This window comes from Perna viridis, chromosome 5 (genome assembly GCF_037379345.1).
Source record: "Perna viridis isolate PV_CMFRI_1.1 ecotype Kerala chromosome 5, ASM3737934v1, whole genome shotgun sequence".
NCBI classification, from domain to species: domain Eukaryota; kingdom Metazoa; phylum Mollusca; class Bivalvia; order Mytilida; family Mytilidae; genus Perna; species Perna viridis.
In genome coordinates, this window is record NC_142449.1 from 25,357,810 (window position 1) to 25,376,248 (window position 18,439).

The 18,439-nt window shown below is 32.4% G+C and overlaps 1 protein-coding gene across 6 annotated transcripts in view; it reads right to left on the reverse strand.

Moving 5' to 3' along the window:
- Positions 1–879: 879 nt before the first annotated feature.
- LOC148616816 (ankyrin repeat domain-containing protein 27-like) overlaps positions 880–18,439 on the reverse strand; it is a 55,518-nt gene continuing 37,958 nt past the window's right edge. For 3 of the 6 annotated variants that reach the window (XM_088583905.1, XM_088583907.1, XM_088583906.1), the window contains exons 25-26: positions 4,486–4,582; positions 880–2,499 (exon numbers count right to left, since the gene is read on the reverse strand). In XM_088583905.1, the coding sequence (XP_088440031.1) occupies positions 2,069–2,499; positions 4,486–4,582 (528 nt within the window). In that variant the 3' untranslated portion in view covers positions 880–2,068. Of the gene's footprint in view, positions 2,500–4,485; positions 4,583–10,744; positions 10,857–11,948; positions 12,049–18,439 lie in introns of those variants that run through there. The other 3 variants (XR_015922303.1, XR_015922304.1, XM_088583908.1) reach the window with 3 other exon arrangements.

Here is an 18,439-nt window from a genome sequence, read left to right on the forward strand (position 1 = left end):
ATGATGACTTTTCATTCAAAATTGTCAACTTTCCTTTCATCCGTGGCAACATCCCTTCAGCACCTGCGTATGGAGCGTTCATATCACAACTCACACGTTATGCCAGAGTTTGCCGAAACTACACAGACTTTTTGTATTGCACTAGAACTCTAACAAATAGGCTTCTAGAACGGGGTTATGTTGCTACAAGATTGAAGTCATCACTACAGAAATTTTATGGTCGTCATCATAAACTCGTGGATGGTTATGGTGTAGCCATCTACACCATGAAAACTGATTTATTCAATGAGTCATAGTTTTCTTTTTCTCGTTTGTCTACCCCAGACTTGACTTTTTATGAGCAACGGCGAATTTTTCTAGAAAAGCAGAGGACACTTACCCTACCTGTGCACCTGGTCCATGCTCCCAGTTTTTAGTGGAGTCCGAGTTGCTCATTTGCTTTTGTTACTTAGTATGTATGATTTTAGTTACTTTGTGTTCTTTGTTGTGTGTGTCTGTTTTCCATGTCTGGTCTTTGTCCCTGGATTACATTCTTTTGATTACCACTATAACCTTAGTTCCCTCGATTACTCTTTAAAACTTCAACAAAGTTACTCGTGAGTTGTGCTTTTTTGACTGAGGAATGGACACAGAACACAAAAACACAGGCCACTGTGATTCCTATATACCCTTCCAATCTTTGTTTGCCAGGGGTATAAAGAAAAATTTTTTTCTTACCATGAATGAGTCATCTCTTTGTGCAGCATGATAGCAACAAGAAGTCAAATTCACACCAGATCACAAATGGGCAATATCACATCATACCAGGCAATATCATGACTAGTAAAAAATGACAGAATAACAAAAATCAACTGGCTACTTGCTAGTACAATGAAAAAATTCTGATAAGAAATAATTTACTTTAAAATATAGGTTAACATTGTAATTCACTTGACTCAATTTTAAAATAACATAGTAAACATAGAAAACAAATATTCAATCAATTTATATCAATTATAAACAATTACGTTACACAATTCTCACATACATACAAAGGATAGCTCAACACATTAATTAACAGATCACGTAAATACTTTAATCACCTCAACCTTTAATATATTACTCTGAATACTTTGTACCTTAAGGTCAAATAATAAAAGTAAGGATTAATCAATTTATTCCTGATTTCAAATTAATCAGGAGTGAATTCAGGATTTGGTATGAAAAAATGAATATTTCTATAGTCTACGTGCGTGTGTGCAACAATTTTACAAATATTCAAGCAAAATTATTTTTAAAAATATTACCAAACTGGATTACCCACGACAGGAAGTCAGGACTAAATTTCTTGTAGTTAATCTTTAATATGTTCCCATTGTTTTCAATGAAACATGTTTAAACCTAGCACTGACAAAATATTTTGGTTACTCTTTGACGTATACATCATAACACAGTGTTTTCAGTTTGATTTCGATAAAATTTTTCGATGATCAACACCATCAAATCTAAAATAAAGGCTATTATCACCCAGATTTAGAGAGTAGTGTAACAATGTAAACCAATAAAACACTATCATGAGAAAATAATACACTAATAATTTTATTAGTGATCCTAACTCACGAAGATTTGAGATCATCAATAAGAAAAAATTTCACAAAAGTCAAATATTTGTAGTGGCAATTGTACACATTATTTTCCATTTTCATAGCACTGTAAATTATCCATTCTGTTAAATGAATAATACATCGGTACTAAATATCCTTTTTTCAAAAAGAATATGTTATTTTTACTGCAACAAAATCATATTTTTACACATTTCAACAGATTTCTTTCTATGGCCTATAGCTAAAACAGAAAACCATGATACTGTAAATTAAGTAGTTCGCTTCAAAAATTATTCAAATTTTGTCAATGATTTTGGGAACAACACTGCCCAAGTTATCATATTGAAATTCCATGTGAGTTTTTTAATTTATGTAAACTTCAGTCAGTTGCACTTTGCAACAGTAAAAACTTCAGAATAAGCTCTGAATTTTCAATATCATGCTTACAATAAATATACATAACACACTGAGTGATGCCACTTTAATCATTGCAATTCTTTTTTGGAAGAATCTGCACCAGACATCACTGATTGTTTCTCTTCAATCTCTTTAAAGTCACCCCTTTCATTGCTGAAGACATCATCTTCTTCACCGGGATCACTTCTTCCTCCATTTTCATCACTATCGAAGAAACTGTCCTGGTTTTCTCGTTCTTTCTGTACAAGCTTATATATATGTAAAGGTTCACTTTTGTCAACTGATTTTACGTGTCTTAAGGAGGAAAGATCAAAAGAAGTGATTGAAAACTGTCTCTGTAAAGCCATTAATTGTGCTGAACTATTGTCCTTGGTAGAAGTATGCCGTAGACTAGAATTACGGTTAAATGTTCTTATTGATTTGCAAAGTTCATGCAATGCTTGCAAATCTCTTTCTTCTGTAGCTTTGACTATGTGATGAACTTTTCCCTGTTGAATTTCTAAGAAAAAAAGGAAAAAAAAATCATGTTAAAACTAAATGCTTCATGCCAAAGTAAAAGTTACTGATTTTTAGTTTTTATGGCATATCTAAGTTTTTTGTAATAGCAAGTTTAAAGCAAAATTACATTATTTTCAATCAATATCCACATTTTGAAAGAGTAATCAAGGAAACCAAGGTTATAGCGGTAATCAAAAGAATATAATCCAGGGACAAAGACCAGACATGGAAAACAGACATACACAACAAAGAACATAAAGTAACTAAAATCATACATACAAAGTAACAAAAGTAAATGAGCAACTCGGACTCCACTAAAAACTGGGAGCATGGACCAGGTGCACCGGTAGGGTAAGCGTCCTCTGCTTTTCTAGAAACACCCGCCGAGTTGCTCATACAAAGTCAAGTCCGGGGTAGACAAATGAGGGAGTTGTCATATGTGTACAATAAAAAGTAGCACATTTTCTCTCTATAGGCAAAACTTCATATCTTCATACAATCACAGTCACAAAAAAATGCTTACTAAAGACAACTGATTTTTTTAGCACAATCTTTTTTAAGTAATTCCTTATGGGTATATAAACCTCCACCATCATATACACATCCAAAGTTGTGAATTTGAAAAAATCATACAAACAACCTTTTTTTTTGAAAATGGTGTAAAGAGAGACTTTTAAAGATAGTATATATAACTGCTGTTTGACCTCTTCAGTCTATTTTAGTAACAACAGTCATGTTAATCCAAAATTAAAAAATCTTCACATCAATTCTGGGCAGGTTACCATAAGAAACATAAATGCCAAGTTTGATTTCATTTGGTCCAGGGGTTTCAGAGGTGACGATTTTTTAAAAATTGTTAATGACAGCAAATTAAGGCAAAAAATTGGCCCCAAGTAATGGCAATAGCTCACTCAGCCCATTGGCCATTTGAGCAAAAAATCAATGGATATACTTAAAAACAAACTTTGCCAGAGCAATAATGTACCTAGCTTTAAAAGCATAATTCAAACGTTGGTTTGATTACAGAAAGAATTCTTCTAATAAGATAAAGTAATATGAAGTTTCAAACATTTCCATGCTAGTAGTAACCCTCACTCATATAGCGTACTTTTCAATAATCTTTCAATTGTCTATATAAAGCTACATACTACCTTTTTTTTTAATCTATATCCATTGGGAGTCCAACTAATTGTGACTTCAGAAGGTAGACCTAGGGTAACGGATATAACTCTTGAAATCAGTGATATATTTGTATCATATTCAAGTTTACCAAAGCCTATCTAGCTTTCACTTGAAACAGAATGAAACCAATCAAAGTTACTTTGATGCTTACGTGAGATTGATATAAAATGCTGAATACAAATGTTCCAGTGATTTGCAAGAGTTAACCTAAGATCTGCTCCTTAATTCAGACAAAAAGATGAACAAAGCGATTCCAATATATCACCCACTCCTTCAGTAGGGGTATAATGGTAATGACTTGTAGGGGAAGCAATGACTGAATGAGGAAAGCACTGGCCTCAAAATCAAAGAGTCTAGCTGACACCTCTCATGATCTCTGTGGGTTTGACCCTAGCAAGTATCAAGATAAACTGGACATTTCCTAGCTTGGGATTTTCATCAATATATGAACATGAAAAAATTACATAAATCAGTGTCTTTGTAAGACCCGAATTAATGAACCAAATGCTAACATGCACATGGAATACTGACATATGACATGAAATGTTAAAAATATTATAAGACGTCAATATATCAGTTTACAGTATTCGATACATCACTAACATTAACAAGATAATGTTAACAAATTGTGGATATGATTCATTCAAACCTCTCGTAACTTAGACATAGATTGTGTGAATAACATTGGATAGTTATTGTTTATTTTATTAGCTGGTGCTTGATGGATTAGAATTACCTACATTACTCAAGTTCAGTCTATGAAATACACATTATGTTGATACAAATACTATATAAAAACTATTACCATTTGTTTTTTCTGACGCTGGCAGAGTAATTTGGTCGTTTTCTTGATGAATAGGATTAGGTGTATATGCTTTAAGGAGATCGACTATGTCAGGATTCTGGAAAAAAAAGGAGATAAAACAAATGCATCATGTCTAGAAAAACAAGGATTCATGAATAACTGAAGGGGACAGACTGAAATAGAAAGGTACATACACAATTATAATGAATTAGTGACAGCCTGAAGATATCAAAATATTGGGAAATGAGTGTAAACAGAAGTACTAAAGATATGAAATGCCATTTCTCAGAAATGAAGAATCCAAAAAAATATAAAGGGAGACTTCATCCACGAAAAAATAAACACAATAGAGATACCCTTGCTTTCCATCATGACATAAGGAAAAACTTTTTCAGCAAACAGGAAGTTGATGTCATATAAGTATGAGAGCGCATCTGACGATACAGCATTTTTATTGGAAGCTTAGTGCATTATATCATGAACAAGTTATTTACAGTAGCCGAGAAAAATGTGAAGAAAATTTTGTATATTACACTGTAAAAGAAAAATTAGAAATTCATTTTCGGCAAACCGAGATGTCATACAAGAAAACAGATTCTACGATTAAGTATACCAATATGAAACTTTGCATAAAAAAAACCTAAGAATGTCAATCAAAAGATGGGTGTACAAGAAACAAAAACTAAAAATGCATGTATCACTGGTAGAAAGGTAACAAAATTCACTCCAAAGGGTAAATATTCAATCCATACCTCAGATCTATCTGGCACTGAACAAATGATATCTTTACGCAGGCATTTGGGATTCACAAATCCCTCCAGTTCAACTAGATATTTATATATACTTTCCTCCACATTATTAACACACAAACTATAGTGCTCTTTTGTCAAAAAAATCAGAACTTTGGTAAACACTTTATTCAATCAAATTAAAGTTTACAACATTGTACATGTATTGTTTTCACCATGTCTCACATATGTTAGTTAGAATTATCTCATACATCAAAAGTCATGTGATGTTTGATACTAAAGGCAAAACAATATTTTTCTTCAATCTTGATGTAATAAATTCTTCATTTTCACGACTTAGTTGGTCTTTACCCTCCAGATAAGGAAGAAATATCAAGACAGCAAAATACAACCAAAGAAAAATGAACAATCTTTAATCAGTCTACGGCTCTGTGATAAGACTTATAGCATTCTATTTTAAACAAAAAAAGCATTTAAGAAGTAATCATAAAGAATGGAATCAGATTATGAGAACAATCACCCCTATAGAATACAAGAGTTTTCATGAAGTTGGTAAATTTATTCCATAAATACAAGTATATGTAATAGATGATTATTCCAGATAAAAATTCATCTCTAGTATAAAGAGTTAACTGATACAAGAAGAGAATAAAATGCTTTGCAGGTCACACCTTGATACAGCCGCAAAGGTCGAACCCTGAATAGTAAGAGCCAGTAAGGACAAACCATTCAAACCAGTCTAATTAAAATTAGCCCCTCCGATTTTCATTTGTTTTGCCGGAGCGTACATCAAAAATAAAAAAAAACGCAAGGTCTAATTTTAATTAGACTGCATTCAAACTTTACAGAGCTTGGAATTTTGATTACAATTAGATATTTGACACATAATAAATATTGACAAGAACCGAAGTGGTCTTTCTTTTGCTCCTGTTTACTGAATGGTAAAAAACCTGCAAAATCATTACCAAACATCCTGTGGGGTTATGACACTTTGTGATATAATTTCAAAGTGATCCCTTCCCTCTCACTCAAGTTATCGTCCAGAAATCAGAATTAAAAAAAAAAAACATTTCTTGTCCCTTATTCTTACATGGCTCAAATCACAACCACTAAAATCAATCCAAGTTTTCTTTTTGTGGTATGATACCTGGTAGTAAAACTTATATGACATCCATTTCCTTTCAATCGAGTTATCCTCCATAAAATAGAACCAAATGCTTTTTTAGGTCCCTTTTGACTCCCCAAAATCAATCCCAGTCTTCCTTTTGGTAGTTAGCACCTTGTAATACAATTTCAAAGATTTTCAATCCCTAACAATCATGTTTGGGAATAGACATCAGGAAAATGCATATTTACGGTCCACAATTTCTTAAAAGTCTATTTCGATGTGCAACTGGTAACACTTGTTCATCCATTTTCCAATTACATATAGACATCTAAGAAGAAAACAAATATGGAAGCAAACTCCACATGAGAACCAATAATTTCTAATCAGAAAATGTTTTAACTGAAAAGATCAAGATTGAACAAAATATAAGTATGTAGCCTTACTAGAGTTAGGTTTAATAAAATGATATTCCCTTCCTTTCACATTTAGTTATATAATGAAACTCAAACAAGCATGAAACTGTCATGATTCATAATGATTCACAATTTATCCTAGATACATCCCAGACTATTCAAAAGGAAATAATTTCATACCCCATTTAACAATAAATATTTCTACATAATTTGCAGTGAATATAAAAAAGTATTTATCAAAAAAAGTTTGTTATTTCGGTTGCTGGCATATGATCAATAAGAAAACATCCATCATGAAACAAGGAAGAAGTATATTATCAAACTATATATTTCTTAACTTAATTTTTGCTATGCCTGCAAGTCAGCCTAAATTGTCTGCCAGAGTAAGTCCATGGTAAGTTGCAGTCTTGTCAGTTTAAGTGCATGGTCACCTGTTATACAGTTAAACCTGTGTATACGACCACATGTATTCAGCAATAACCTGTCTCAAAAGACTATATGATAATAACACCTCTATGCAGGCCTATTGTTGAAGGTGGTCAGTTTAACTACATGGTCAACTGTTGAAGATGGTCAATTTAATTACTTTGTCAACTATTGAAGATGGTCAATTTAATCACATGGCCAATTGTTGAAGATGGTCAATTTAATCACATGGCCAATTGTTGAAGATGGTCAATTTAATTACTTGGCCAATTGTTGAAGATGGTCAATTAAATTACTTGGCCAATTGTTGAAGATGGTCAATTTAATCACATGGTCAATTGTTGAAGATGGTCAATTTAATTATTTGGCCAATTGTTGAAGATGATCAATTAAATTACTTGGCCAATTGTTGAAGATGGTCAATTAAATTACTTGGCCAACTGTTGAAGATGGTCAATTAAATTACTTGGCCAATTGTTGAAGATAGTCAATTTAATTACTTGGTCAACTGTTGAAGATGGTCAATTTAATCACATGGCCAATTGTTGAAGATGGTCAATTTAATGACTTGGCCAATTGTTGAAGATGGTCAATTAAATTACTTGGCCAATTGTTGACGATGGTCAATTAAATTACTTGGCCAATTGTTGAAGATGGTCAATTAAATTACTTGGTCAACTGTTGAAGATGGTCAATTTAATCACATGGCCAATTGTTGAAGATGGTCAATTTAATGACTTGGCCAATTGTTGAAGATGGTCAATTAAATTACTTGGTCAACTGTTGAAGATGGTCAATTAAATTACTTGGTCAACTGTTGAAGATGGTCAATTTAATCACATGGCCAATTGTTGAAGATGGTCAATTTAATGACTTGGCCAATTGTTGAAGATGGTCAATTAAATTACTTGGTCAACTGTTGAAGATGGTCAATTAAATTACTTGGTCAACTGTTGAAGATGGTCAATTTAATCACATGGCCAATTGTTGAAGATGGTCAATTTAATCACATGGCCAATTGTTGATTAGTTGCCAATAGGTAACTATAAAAGGATGAGACGAGAGGAAATATATGAGATGAGATGACTTATTTCATGCATATATTATAAATGGTAAGGTTTATGACAATTATTAAATATACAAAATAATTTTCAAACTAATAAGAAACAGTAATTTAGTAGTAACATTAGAAATGTTATTTTTTTTCTCTGTTTATTTAACGAAAGCTTTCATTAATAATATCAAATGACTATTTTCATTAAAATCGAAGAAATGAATGGGAGGTAATTATAAAGTATCCAAAGAAAAGGTCTCAATTATCACATCCAGGTCAAATGGCCATCCTTCCATGTAGTACTAAAAAAACACCCTGAAAGTAGACCTATACATTGGAAATGGATAATCTGTGTATGTGACGTTCAAAAGAAGTCAAAATAAATCACAGGATGTGCACATTTAAATCATATTTGTAATTAATTAAAGTTTATGAACAGTGTTAACATGTGTGAGTAATTTGCCTCTTTCATGTCAGTTGACACAACCATATTGGAACAATGTGGCTTTTCAGTATACAGTCCTTGAACCAATCCGCGCAATGATTTGACAAATCGATGACCGGTGAGCAATCTGATTGCAGTTTTGTTATGTAAAATGATGTAAGATCTGTTTGAAATAAAAGAAATGTAAAATAAAAGTATAAATTGATTTTTAAATCTATTAAATTATGTAAATATGTGTAAAATTGACAAAAAAAAACAACAACAACAAACGTAAAATACCCTGACCGCTCTGTGGTCACGTGATGCGATCACCGGTATAATGGATAGGTTTGATGGATCAATGACTGACCGGAAACTGATCGGTGATCGATGACCGATTACAATTTTTGTTGCATGGATCGGTTCAAGTACTGTAAAAGTATAACTTATGGTTTTAAAGTTTTTAAAGTGACAAACTGAATTGTAAGTCGTGAAATTGCATAACAAGGGAAACCTCAAATTTTTATGAAACATTGTTCAATAGTACTGCCTTCTGTTTCTGAACAGTATGGAGCTTTTGGTTTGTGTGTATCTAAAACGGTTTAAGTGATTTTCACAAAATTATTTTTTCCGCTACGGGGCAGATAACTCTGGAACGACAAATGATTACGTCTCATAGGGTGAATTCTAAAGTCTTATCTCAGATTGCAAAAGATGGTCAAAATCTTGTCGCGATAAAATTTTATCAGAAGCGGGGAAATTGGGCGGCAGAAAGAATAATCAGAAGAAATGCAAGAGGGTCTTCTAAACTGATTGGGAGTAGTTTGAGCTGTCTTTCTTGAACCATATTGGCAAAAATGACAAAAAACCATTTCTGGATGCAGTTATTGACCATTAAAACAGATGACCTTTGACCTTTGTATTTTTAGGTAGCATGTATGCTCCTGATCTAGAATATACATGGTTCATTGGTATTTTTATTTGAAATAAATGAAAACAAATGACTGATCCTATCAAAATAGCATTAAATCAAAGCACAGAAGGTGCTGAAAGTATGAAGTCGCTTGGCAAGACAAGTTCCCAATGTTTATTTTTTAAGCAATGTGCTAGAGTGCCGGTCATGACATGGACTATGGTTTGAGAATGTTTTGGTATTGAACCCATATTTCCCTTGCAACCTGCAGCAAAACAAAACAAAGATGTACACAAATATTGTGAAAATGGTTATTGCATTTGTTTACATTCTTGAGACCTTAAACTTGAAAAAAGGCAGCTGATGATGTTGATTGTGACGCTTCTTGATTTTGATTATAATACCATTCACGGGACATAGTTAAAATCCAACACCACCCAAAGAGAGTTAACTAAAATTAAATTATATTGCCTTTTAACTATCTTCTTTGAAATTACTACGCGGCCAAGTGCAAAAAATAGTTTGGCGTCTCGATTTACCAGTTTGACAATATTTAGCTGAAAATTAACACTTAAAATGTTTAAAATATCATTCATTTGTATATCAGTGAAATATTTAAAGTTTAAAAGAGAATTACGCATTAATTTGAAGAAAGCATTTCCGTCCTATAAGTTATCTGCCAAAAGCCCTTTTGTCATTCTTATACTTACAATACTCGAAGCCACTGAAGTGACTTCCAAGTAAAAATCAATTTTTTGGCCATAACTCTTACAATTTTGAAAATGCTGAATAAATATCTATACTTTTCTTGTAGAGCTTGTTATTCTGAACATATTTGTCATTTACAGTACACCTCTATCTGCAACGGTTTGTGACTTATAAGCAAAAAACTGTAAAAATCACTAAAAATACCCATTTTTGGGCTATTCCCGACTTGCAGACCAACATTTTATCAACATTTATCTCCATTTGGAGCAGGTATCTATTCAGAACATGTAAGGTTTTCCATCCGATATCGGCGATACTTTAGAAAATATCGAAAGTCAAAAGGGAATTTCTCGTTCTACTGACCCTGCCATAAAGTTTCTTTACAGGGGATACAAATGAAAATCATCCTTATGTAACCTACCAACAAAATGAATCACCCTGTAAATTTTAGAAACACCATTGTGTTTGTCTGCTGAGGATTCCATTTTCATTCGAGTTACCTCTTTTTTCTGCACCCGAATCCGAACATTGATTAGAGAGACTTTGAAATTATACCTGCTCATACAGGAGGTAACTCTGCAAAAAGAGGATAAAATATGGCTTCATCCCGAGCTCCACAAGTAGGGAATAACATCAAAACGCTACATTAAAATGCTTAGTGTTCTATATAACAAATAAAGATCTTATTTAGATACACATGTGTCCATCATTTTCTTCTATCTGATACCATTTTCAAGTCCACTCCATAACGAGGCCAAGGTCAAATTTTAAAGTGACCTTTGACCTTGACATTTTTAAATACACAACATATCATCTAAGATCAACAGTGAAGGTCCCAAGTCTGTACGACTTACAGTTTAAAAGTTAAGTGACCAACCGAACTGTAAGTCGTGAAATCATGATTGAAATGGGAAAGACCTTAATTATTGAAGATAGTCAGTTGCCAACTTTTGAAATTTCAGTTAAAGAAGTACAGGGTATGTTGTTAGTTGAAACAATGGTCACTCATCATAGATTGTCAGTTTAAATGCAAGAATTCATGTGAAATTGTCAGTTCAAGTACAATTTATAAAAATTGAAAGGGAGCTTACCTCAATAGATATGAACAATTCACCAAAATTTAATAAAAGTTAGTGAAAGTGTTTTTGAATTATTGTCTGAAAACTTGAAAATCCTCTCTTTTTAAGTATAAAAATTGATTACACAGAAACGAAAAATCTTAAAATTTATAAATTTGAAAGGGAGCTTACGTCAGTAGATATGAACGATTCAAAGTTTCATAAAAGATGGTGAAAGTGTTCTTGAGTTATTGTCAGAAGTGTGGACAATGGATGGATGGACGAATGGACAACAGTATACCATAATATGTCCCCAACAAGTTGATTAAAGAAGTAAAATGTATGTTTTATTATCTGTACAACCTGTGATGAAATTATGTGGTTTTTTTCAAATGAAAGCTCAGTCTGAAATTAAAAAAAACATGATAGTTTTTGCAAAAACATTTCTATGTTAATTTATAATGAACAAAATTTCTGATCATGACTTTGAATGGTAGTTGACATTGTGTGTTCACAAACTTTTTATGCACAACTTTATCAAGTAATAAATAAATTCAATTAAAAAAATTCAGTTCAGCACTTGATAAAGTTTTGGAGATATTTTACTCACAAACTTGTTGACAGATGGACAGACAGACGAAGCAAATTTCTTTAGAACACTTGGCATATATAGGTCTCTTAAAAATCTTAAACTGAGATTTTTCTCAAATCTACAATTTAAAGCGATTTGATTAGTTGGAATTTGAGTTGAGGAAGACTTCGAGGAAAATCTTTGAAAATGGTCCCTGAACTTTCCAATGCAAGACCATCATAACACTGTCAATTATTGTAAATTGTCAAGTTAATTGCAAGACTCTTTGGTGCAGAACTGTCAGTTTAACCCAATGACCAATTAAGAGTAGGTTGTCAATTATTTCTTTGACCAAATGTTGTAGGTTTTCAGATTATATGGCTTTCTGGTGAACAGAAATGCCAGAGGATGCAGAAAAGTGAGTTTAAAGTTACAATAGAAAGATAGAGAAAATATTCTGAAAAGGATTTCATGGAAAAACTTGTGTTTTTTTTCTACCATGATTCACATACTCCCTGATTCTTACAGAAAACAGAACTTACGGAGGTAGACCTAGGGTAAAGGACACAACTCTTAAAAATCACTAAAACGTTTGTATTCAGCATTTTAAATCAATGTCATGTAAGCATCAAAGTAACTTAGATTAATTTCATTCTGTGTTAAATGAAAGCTTGATAGCCTTTAGTGAAATTGAATATGATACAAACATATCAATGACTTCATGAGTTATGTCCCTTACCCTAGGTCTACCTCCTTCATTTCATGATAGCCAATCAGAAGAGACTTTTTGTTTCATTGCATAGTTGATTTTCTTAGTTCATTCTGACTAAAGTAATATGTCATTATGGTTAACATCCCTATGCATAACATGACACACTTCCTTTAAAATTTCATTCAGTTGTAAGCTAATAAAAGAAAGTCATCACAAGTGTATCAGAGTTAGTTCTGTCTAAGGCAGTGCAACTCTGAGCTACAGGACACATTTAAACTGAGTTTCACTCAGATGTAGCTCAGAGGACATCACCACCATGTCAAAGTTTGCTCCACCTGAAGAACTCAGTGACTATGGCAATGCTCCCCAGAGCAACACGGCACACTTCAACTAAGGTCTACTCAACTTTAGCTCAAACAACATCTCGATTGTATAAAAAGATTGTTAGAGCTGATGTACTCAGTGACCATGGTAATACATCCCTGTGCTGAATGTGACATACTTCTAATCAAGTTTCACTCAGCTGTAAGTTAATAGAAGATATCATAACAAGTCTTTTCTGTAGTACTCAATGACTATGGTAATACATCCCCTGCGCTAAACTTGATACCAAATATCCCAACTGTCTGTCTGTGACCTTTGTTACTGAATGAGAATGACTCATTTAATGGATGGTCAGGAAAACAAGTAGATTGTATAAAAGTCTTTGTACTGACTTAGGTACATACATAAGCTTCCAACATTAACTAGCTGTAATATTGGATTACAGTGATCTTAGACTGAACATTGAGTTCTTGTAGTATTGGAAAACTTAGACAATTCCAACAAATAATTTACACCAAATGATCTGATCTCTTTTGCATAACATTTGGAAAATATTAAAACAAGACCTGGTAAACAGATCAAACCAAGCATGCACCTTGCTTCCGTAGAGATTAAATAAATGTGCAATGATCACATTAGAATGGACCACACGACCTAGACGTAAAATGACAGCTACGCTTATCAAGCTAAGCAAACAATTATACAAATACTGATTTCTCCGCTTGATATTATTTTTCTAATCTAAGCACCGATATCTTTCCTATTTACTGATTGATATATATCTAGTGCTTCACTGCAAGAGGTAGCTTAGTGTTGTTAGGTGGAAAAGTATACAATTCACAAATCAAAATTGTTTTCTTGTAATGGTAGCTTAACTTTAAACCCAACACAGCACCATTCTATAAGAAAAATTAGCACTAGAATCAATGTGTTGCTGTAAACAATGACAAATAATATAAAGAATTGAAAGGACTTAAAAATATGCTTCTGTGACCCTGCATGAAGAAAATATAAATTAGTGATCACAAAAATTTTATACTAAAGAACACTAGCTGCCAGGCACATTTAATTTGAAGTAACTATTTTTAAATGGTTTAACATTTAAACTCTTGGAATAAACTGCAAAATCATTGTTGGAATAACAAGATAAATTTTAAGAACATTCAACTTACCTGACAATAGGCAGAAGGGTTAAACATGTGGAAAAGAACAAGTAGAAATATATTGGAACTGCATTCCATTAAAGTACTACTCCAACTAAAAATTATGCAGATACAAAGAAAACAGAAACTCTCTACATGACTATTTTGGCCCAAATCCAATGCTCACATTAGAATTCCCTTTCAATAGGCAACATTTATGCCTAAACTGTAGTCTACTATGAAAGGCCAGAAAAAATTATTGACTGCGTTAGCAGAAAAAAAAATCACTAACAAAACAGCATTCCAATTTAAATGTATTTATAAAGATCAATCATATACACAGCCAAATGTGCCACATATATATGTGTAAAAGTGATACAGATCTTATTTTCAGTTGTATATCAAATGAAGTATCATCTTTTTCATGACTTTTAGAAGGAATCATACAGAAAAATTTACTTTGTTTTCATTGTTGAAATAGCATTTGTAACATTCCTAAGAATAAAAGTAGTGACCTCAAATTTTACCTTGTCAAGATTTTAACTGTAGTTGTAAAAAAAAATAATATCCAAATCAAAAGTTTGCTTTGCCACATATAACTAAAAACCTATTTTTAAATGTTATATTAAAACAGAAATATGAAAAGTTCGAATGATATCAGATCAACACTACTGGAGTCGCTGACCAGAATTTTTATTACAGTACATAAACCGTATTGATGACAAATAGACTGAAACAAACTGACAGAAGACCTACTTTTACAAATATTTAAGCAAATCGGATCTCATTCATGAAAACTGATTTATTCAATGGGTCATAGTTTACCTTTCCTCATTTGTCTACCCCAGACTTGACTTTTTATGAGCAACTCGGCTGGTGTTTCTAGAAAAGCAGAGGACGCTTACTCTACCGGTGCACCTGGTCCATGCTCCCAGTTTTTAGTGGAGTCCGAGTTGCTCATTTACTTTTGTTATTTTGTATATATGATTTTAGTTACTTTATGTTCTTTGTTGTGTGTGTCTGTTTTCCGAGTTGCTCATTTACTTTTGTTACTTTGTATGAATGATTTTGGTTACTTTATGTTCTTTGTTGTGTATGTCTGTTTTCCATGTCTCGTCTTTGTCCCTGGATTACATTCTTTTGATTACCACTATAACCTTGGTTCCCTTGATTAATCTTCCATGTCTGGTCTTTGTCCCTGGATTATATTCTTTTGATTACCGCTATAACCTTGGTTCCCTTGATTACTCATTCTACAGGTGTCTCCCTCAGAAATTGATTTCCAAAAGCAATCTTGCTGCTACTATGTGGTATCATTTTGGTTATTAAATGTTTTCCATGTTTGGTCATTGTCCCTGGATAACATTCCTTTGATTTCCACTAGAATTTTGGTTCCCTTGATTCTTTGCTAATTAATGGAAACCTAAAACGTATCTTAAGGAGGTAGACCTAGGATAAGGGACATAACTCATGAAGTCAGTGATAGGTTTGCATCATATTCAATTTCACCAAAGCCTATCCAGCTTTCATTTGACACAGAATGAAATCAATCTAAGTTACTTTGATGCTTACATGACATTGATGTAAAATGCTGAATACAAACGTTCCAATGATTTTAAAGAGTTGTGCCCCTTACCCTAGGCCTGCCTCCTTAAACTGAAAAAAAGTTCAGAAAAAAAGATTTCCTATTGGTCAATGAAATAATCCTCATAAAACCTAGATCTTCCTCTTAACTGAATAAATAATGCTGAACCTGAAATTAAGAAACCAAAAATGTGATTAAACCCATGCAAAAATCGTGATTGACAAAACAAATATTGTAAATACTGAATTTATTGCAATGCTCCATTCTGCAAAAATACATGACTGGGCTAAAAGCACAATAATTAATCAAATTTTAAAATTATCATCTTCAAGGATTAAGTAAACATTGCCAACATTTTAAAATTTACTTTTAGCAGTAAAAATCAATTCAAATTAATATGCCTACACACTGAATTGACCACTACAGTATAATATTGTTTATACCATTGACAATATCATTTAAGATATACAAGACAACAAGATATCAGTTTATTTACTGGACAATTACAACTGACCTTATTCAAACCCCGGAATCATTGAACAAAGCATTCTTATTTTTCCTACTAAATCAGAAGGACAGTGATACTTCCGTGGCTAGGCAGGCTATATATAACACAATATAGCAAATAAAACAAATAATAAAATCCTATTGGATTATGTAGGGGACAAAAATTACTTTATCATATGACAAAAGCATTCAATTTACCTCCTTTGGTTCGAATCTTTGTCGATTTTGTAGAAGTCAGTCGTCAACCTTACCTTATCAGTGTATATAAAAGCTTTCGATTTCATATAAAATTGGTCAATTTACGATTTTGTTTTTATAATTCGAGAGTATCCACCATCGACCTTGATATGAACTTTGTAAATAGCAATATGCCAATAGTTTGTTTCTAGATCTTCATTGACCGGTCTTCATTATTGTTAGTATCTTCCGCAAGAAGCTGTTTCCTTGTACAAGGTTCATATTATCCATTGTCTAATTTTGTTTTGCCCAATAACAAGCGCAATTATCAACAATAAATATAATTAGTTTTATTCTCGGATGATTTGTCTCTGCTCAGAGAAGGACACTTGATGAAGCAATAAATTAGTCTTTTAGATGTAATGAAAGAAGTATTTTGACAAGTGCAGTAGAAAGGTAACAAGGTTAAAAGCTGGTAAATAAAATAACTAGGAGAATAAAAAACGAGTACTATCTTTTAAAAAAAAGATAGCCGACACAGTAGTATTTTGTTCTTTTACTTATAAATTTCCCAATTTCATTCAAGAAAATTAGCACATGGTTTCAATACAGTTTTTTCAAATGACACTCAGTTATCAGTATTTGGCAAATCTGGAAACAGGATTGCAATCAGGTGACTTGCATTTCCATAGAAGAGCATCCTAAAGGTCAAAGGGTAAAAAGCGAAACTATACAAACTGCGTCAGAAAAACAATGGTACAAATATTTTCAGTTTATTGTTTGTAATTGTACAAAAAGCGAAACTGGAGTAAAATTTCTTTCCGCATCACAGGATACAGAGTTTACATTCTAATAATAGAAATTCCAAATTCATTCAAATAAAAGATGATAATGCATGCGTTGTCATACAAGGTATACTTCCAGTTGTACAAGTCCCATATAACAGAAGGTTGATGACAGCAACAAAACTTGCTTACAACTTATGCCCCATCTGAAACTCTCATGTCAAATTTGGACAAAATCCAAACATCGGTGATAGAGATAATTGTAACAGAATTTGGACAGAAATGTGACGAGCCATGTGTTACCAAATCTAACCCAATTGTTCCGGGGGCTATTACATCAAATCTAACTTCTTCAAAGCTATGGTAAGGGCACCCAAATGTAGAGAACTATATCTTAGATTGCATAAAAACCCAAATATGCAACAACTTAAAAATACCAGCATTGTTAAAATAATTAAAACAAATTTATTTAAGAAAGGATTTTGAGACATAAAATAATGTTTATGTACATGTACCTAAAATTTTCATTTTGAGAAAATCATATGTCTAAAATCCTGTAAGCTGAGAACCTTTCATGCTGTCTTTAATCAAAGATATTCATCCTACTTTCACACAGTCTTTATAAATTTGCAATCAATTGTTGCATTATACATGTAAATGAAATTTTCTTTGAAAAAAAAAAAAATAACAGCTTTTTTCAAGTCAAAGTCTTACACAGAAACTAGTGAAAATTTCTCAGGTTTTGGTAATGAATTCCAAATAGCCCTAACTCTGTAAGTGATTAAGTCAACAAAATTGTACAGGCCTAGCAATTGATTTTTGATTGAAATTGAGACTATTTCCTGTGGCAAACATCTGTGTTTAAATATATAACACAATTAGCACTTCCTTGTGGTCTGGATGATAGCTAATTTGAACTGAAATCTAGACAAGCTACTTAATTCTCTTAATTCTGTAAAAGTATATCACCATTGGCATGCCATTAGCTTGGCTGCATACATTATTTTGGGTTAAAGTGATCACCTGACCAGATATGTGATTATACCTGGTAAATGCTGAAAAATGGCATATTTATTGTGACACTCAAGATGATAAAAGCTGTATTTTTCTAGGAATGGTATATAATAATATTCTAGTTATCAAAAGTTGCTTCACTTTTAATAATAATACATTGTAAAAATAATTTTCTCTACAACTATTTTTTTTTAGAAAAAAATCAAATAACATAAAAAGCATTAAGAATGATAAAAAAGCCTAATTTAAAGCATGTGATATTATATTGCAGTATTTCAGTATAC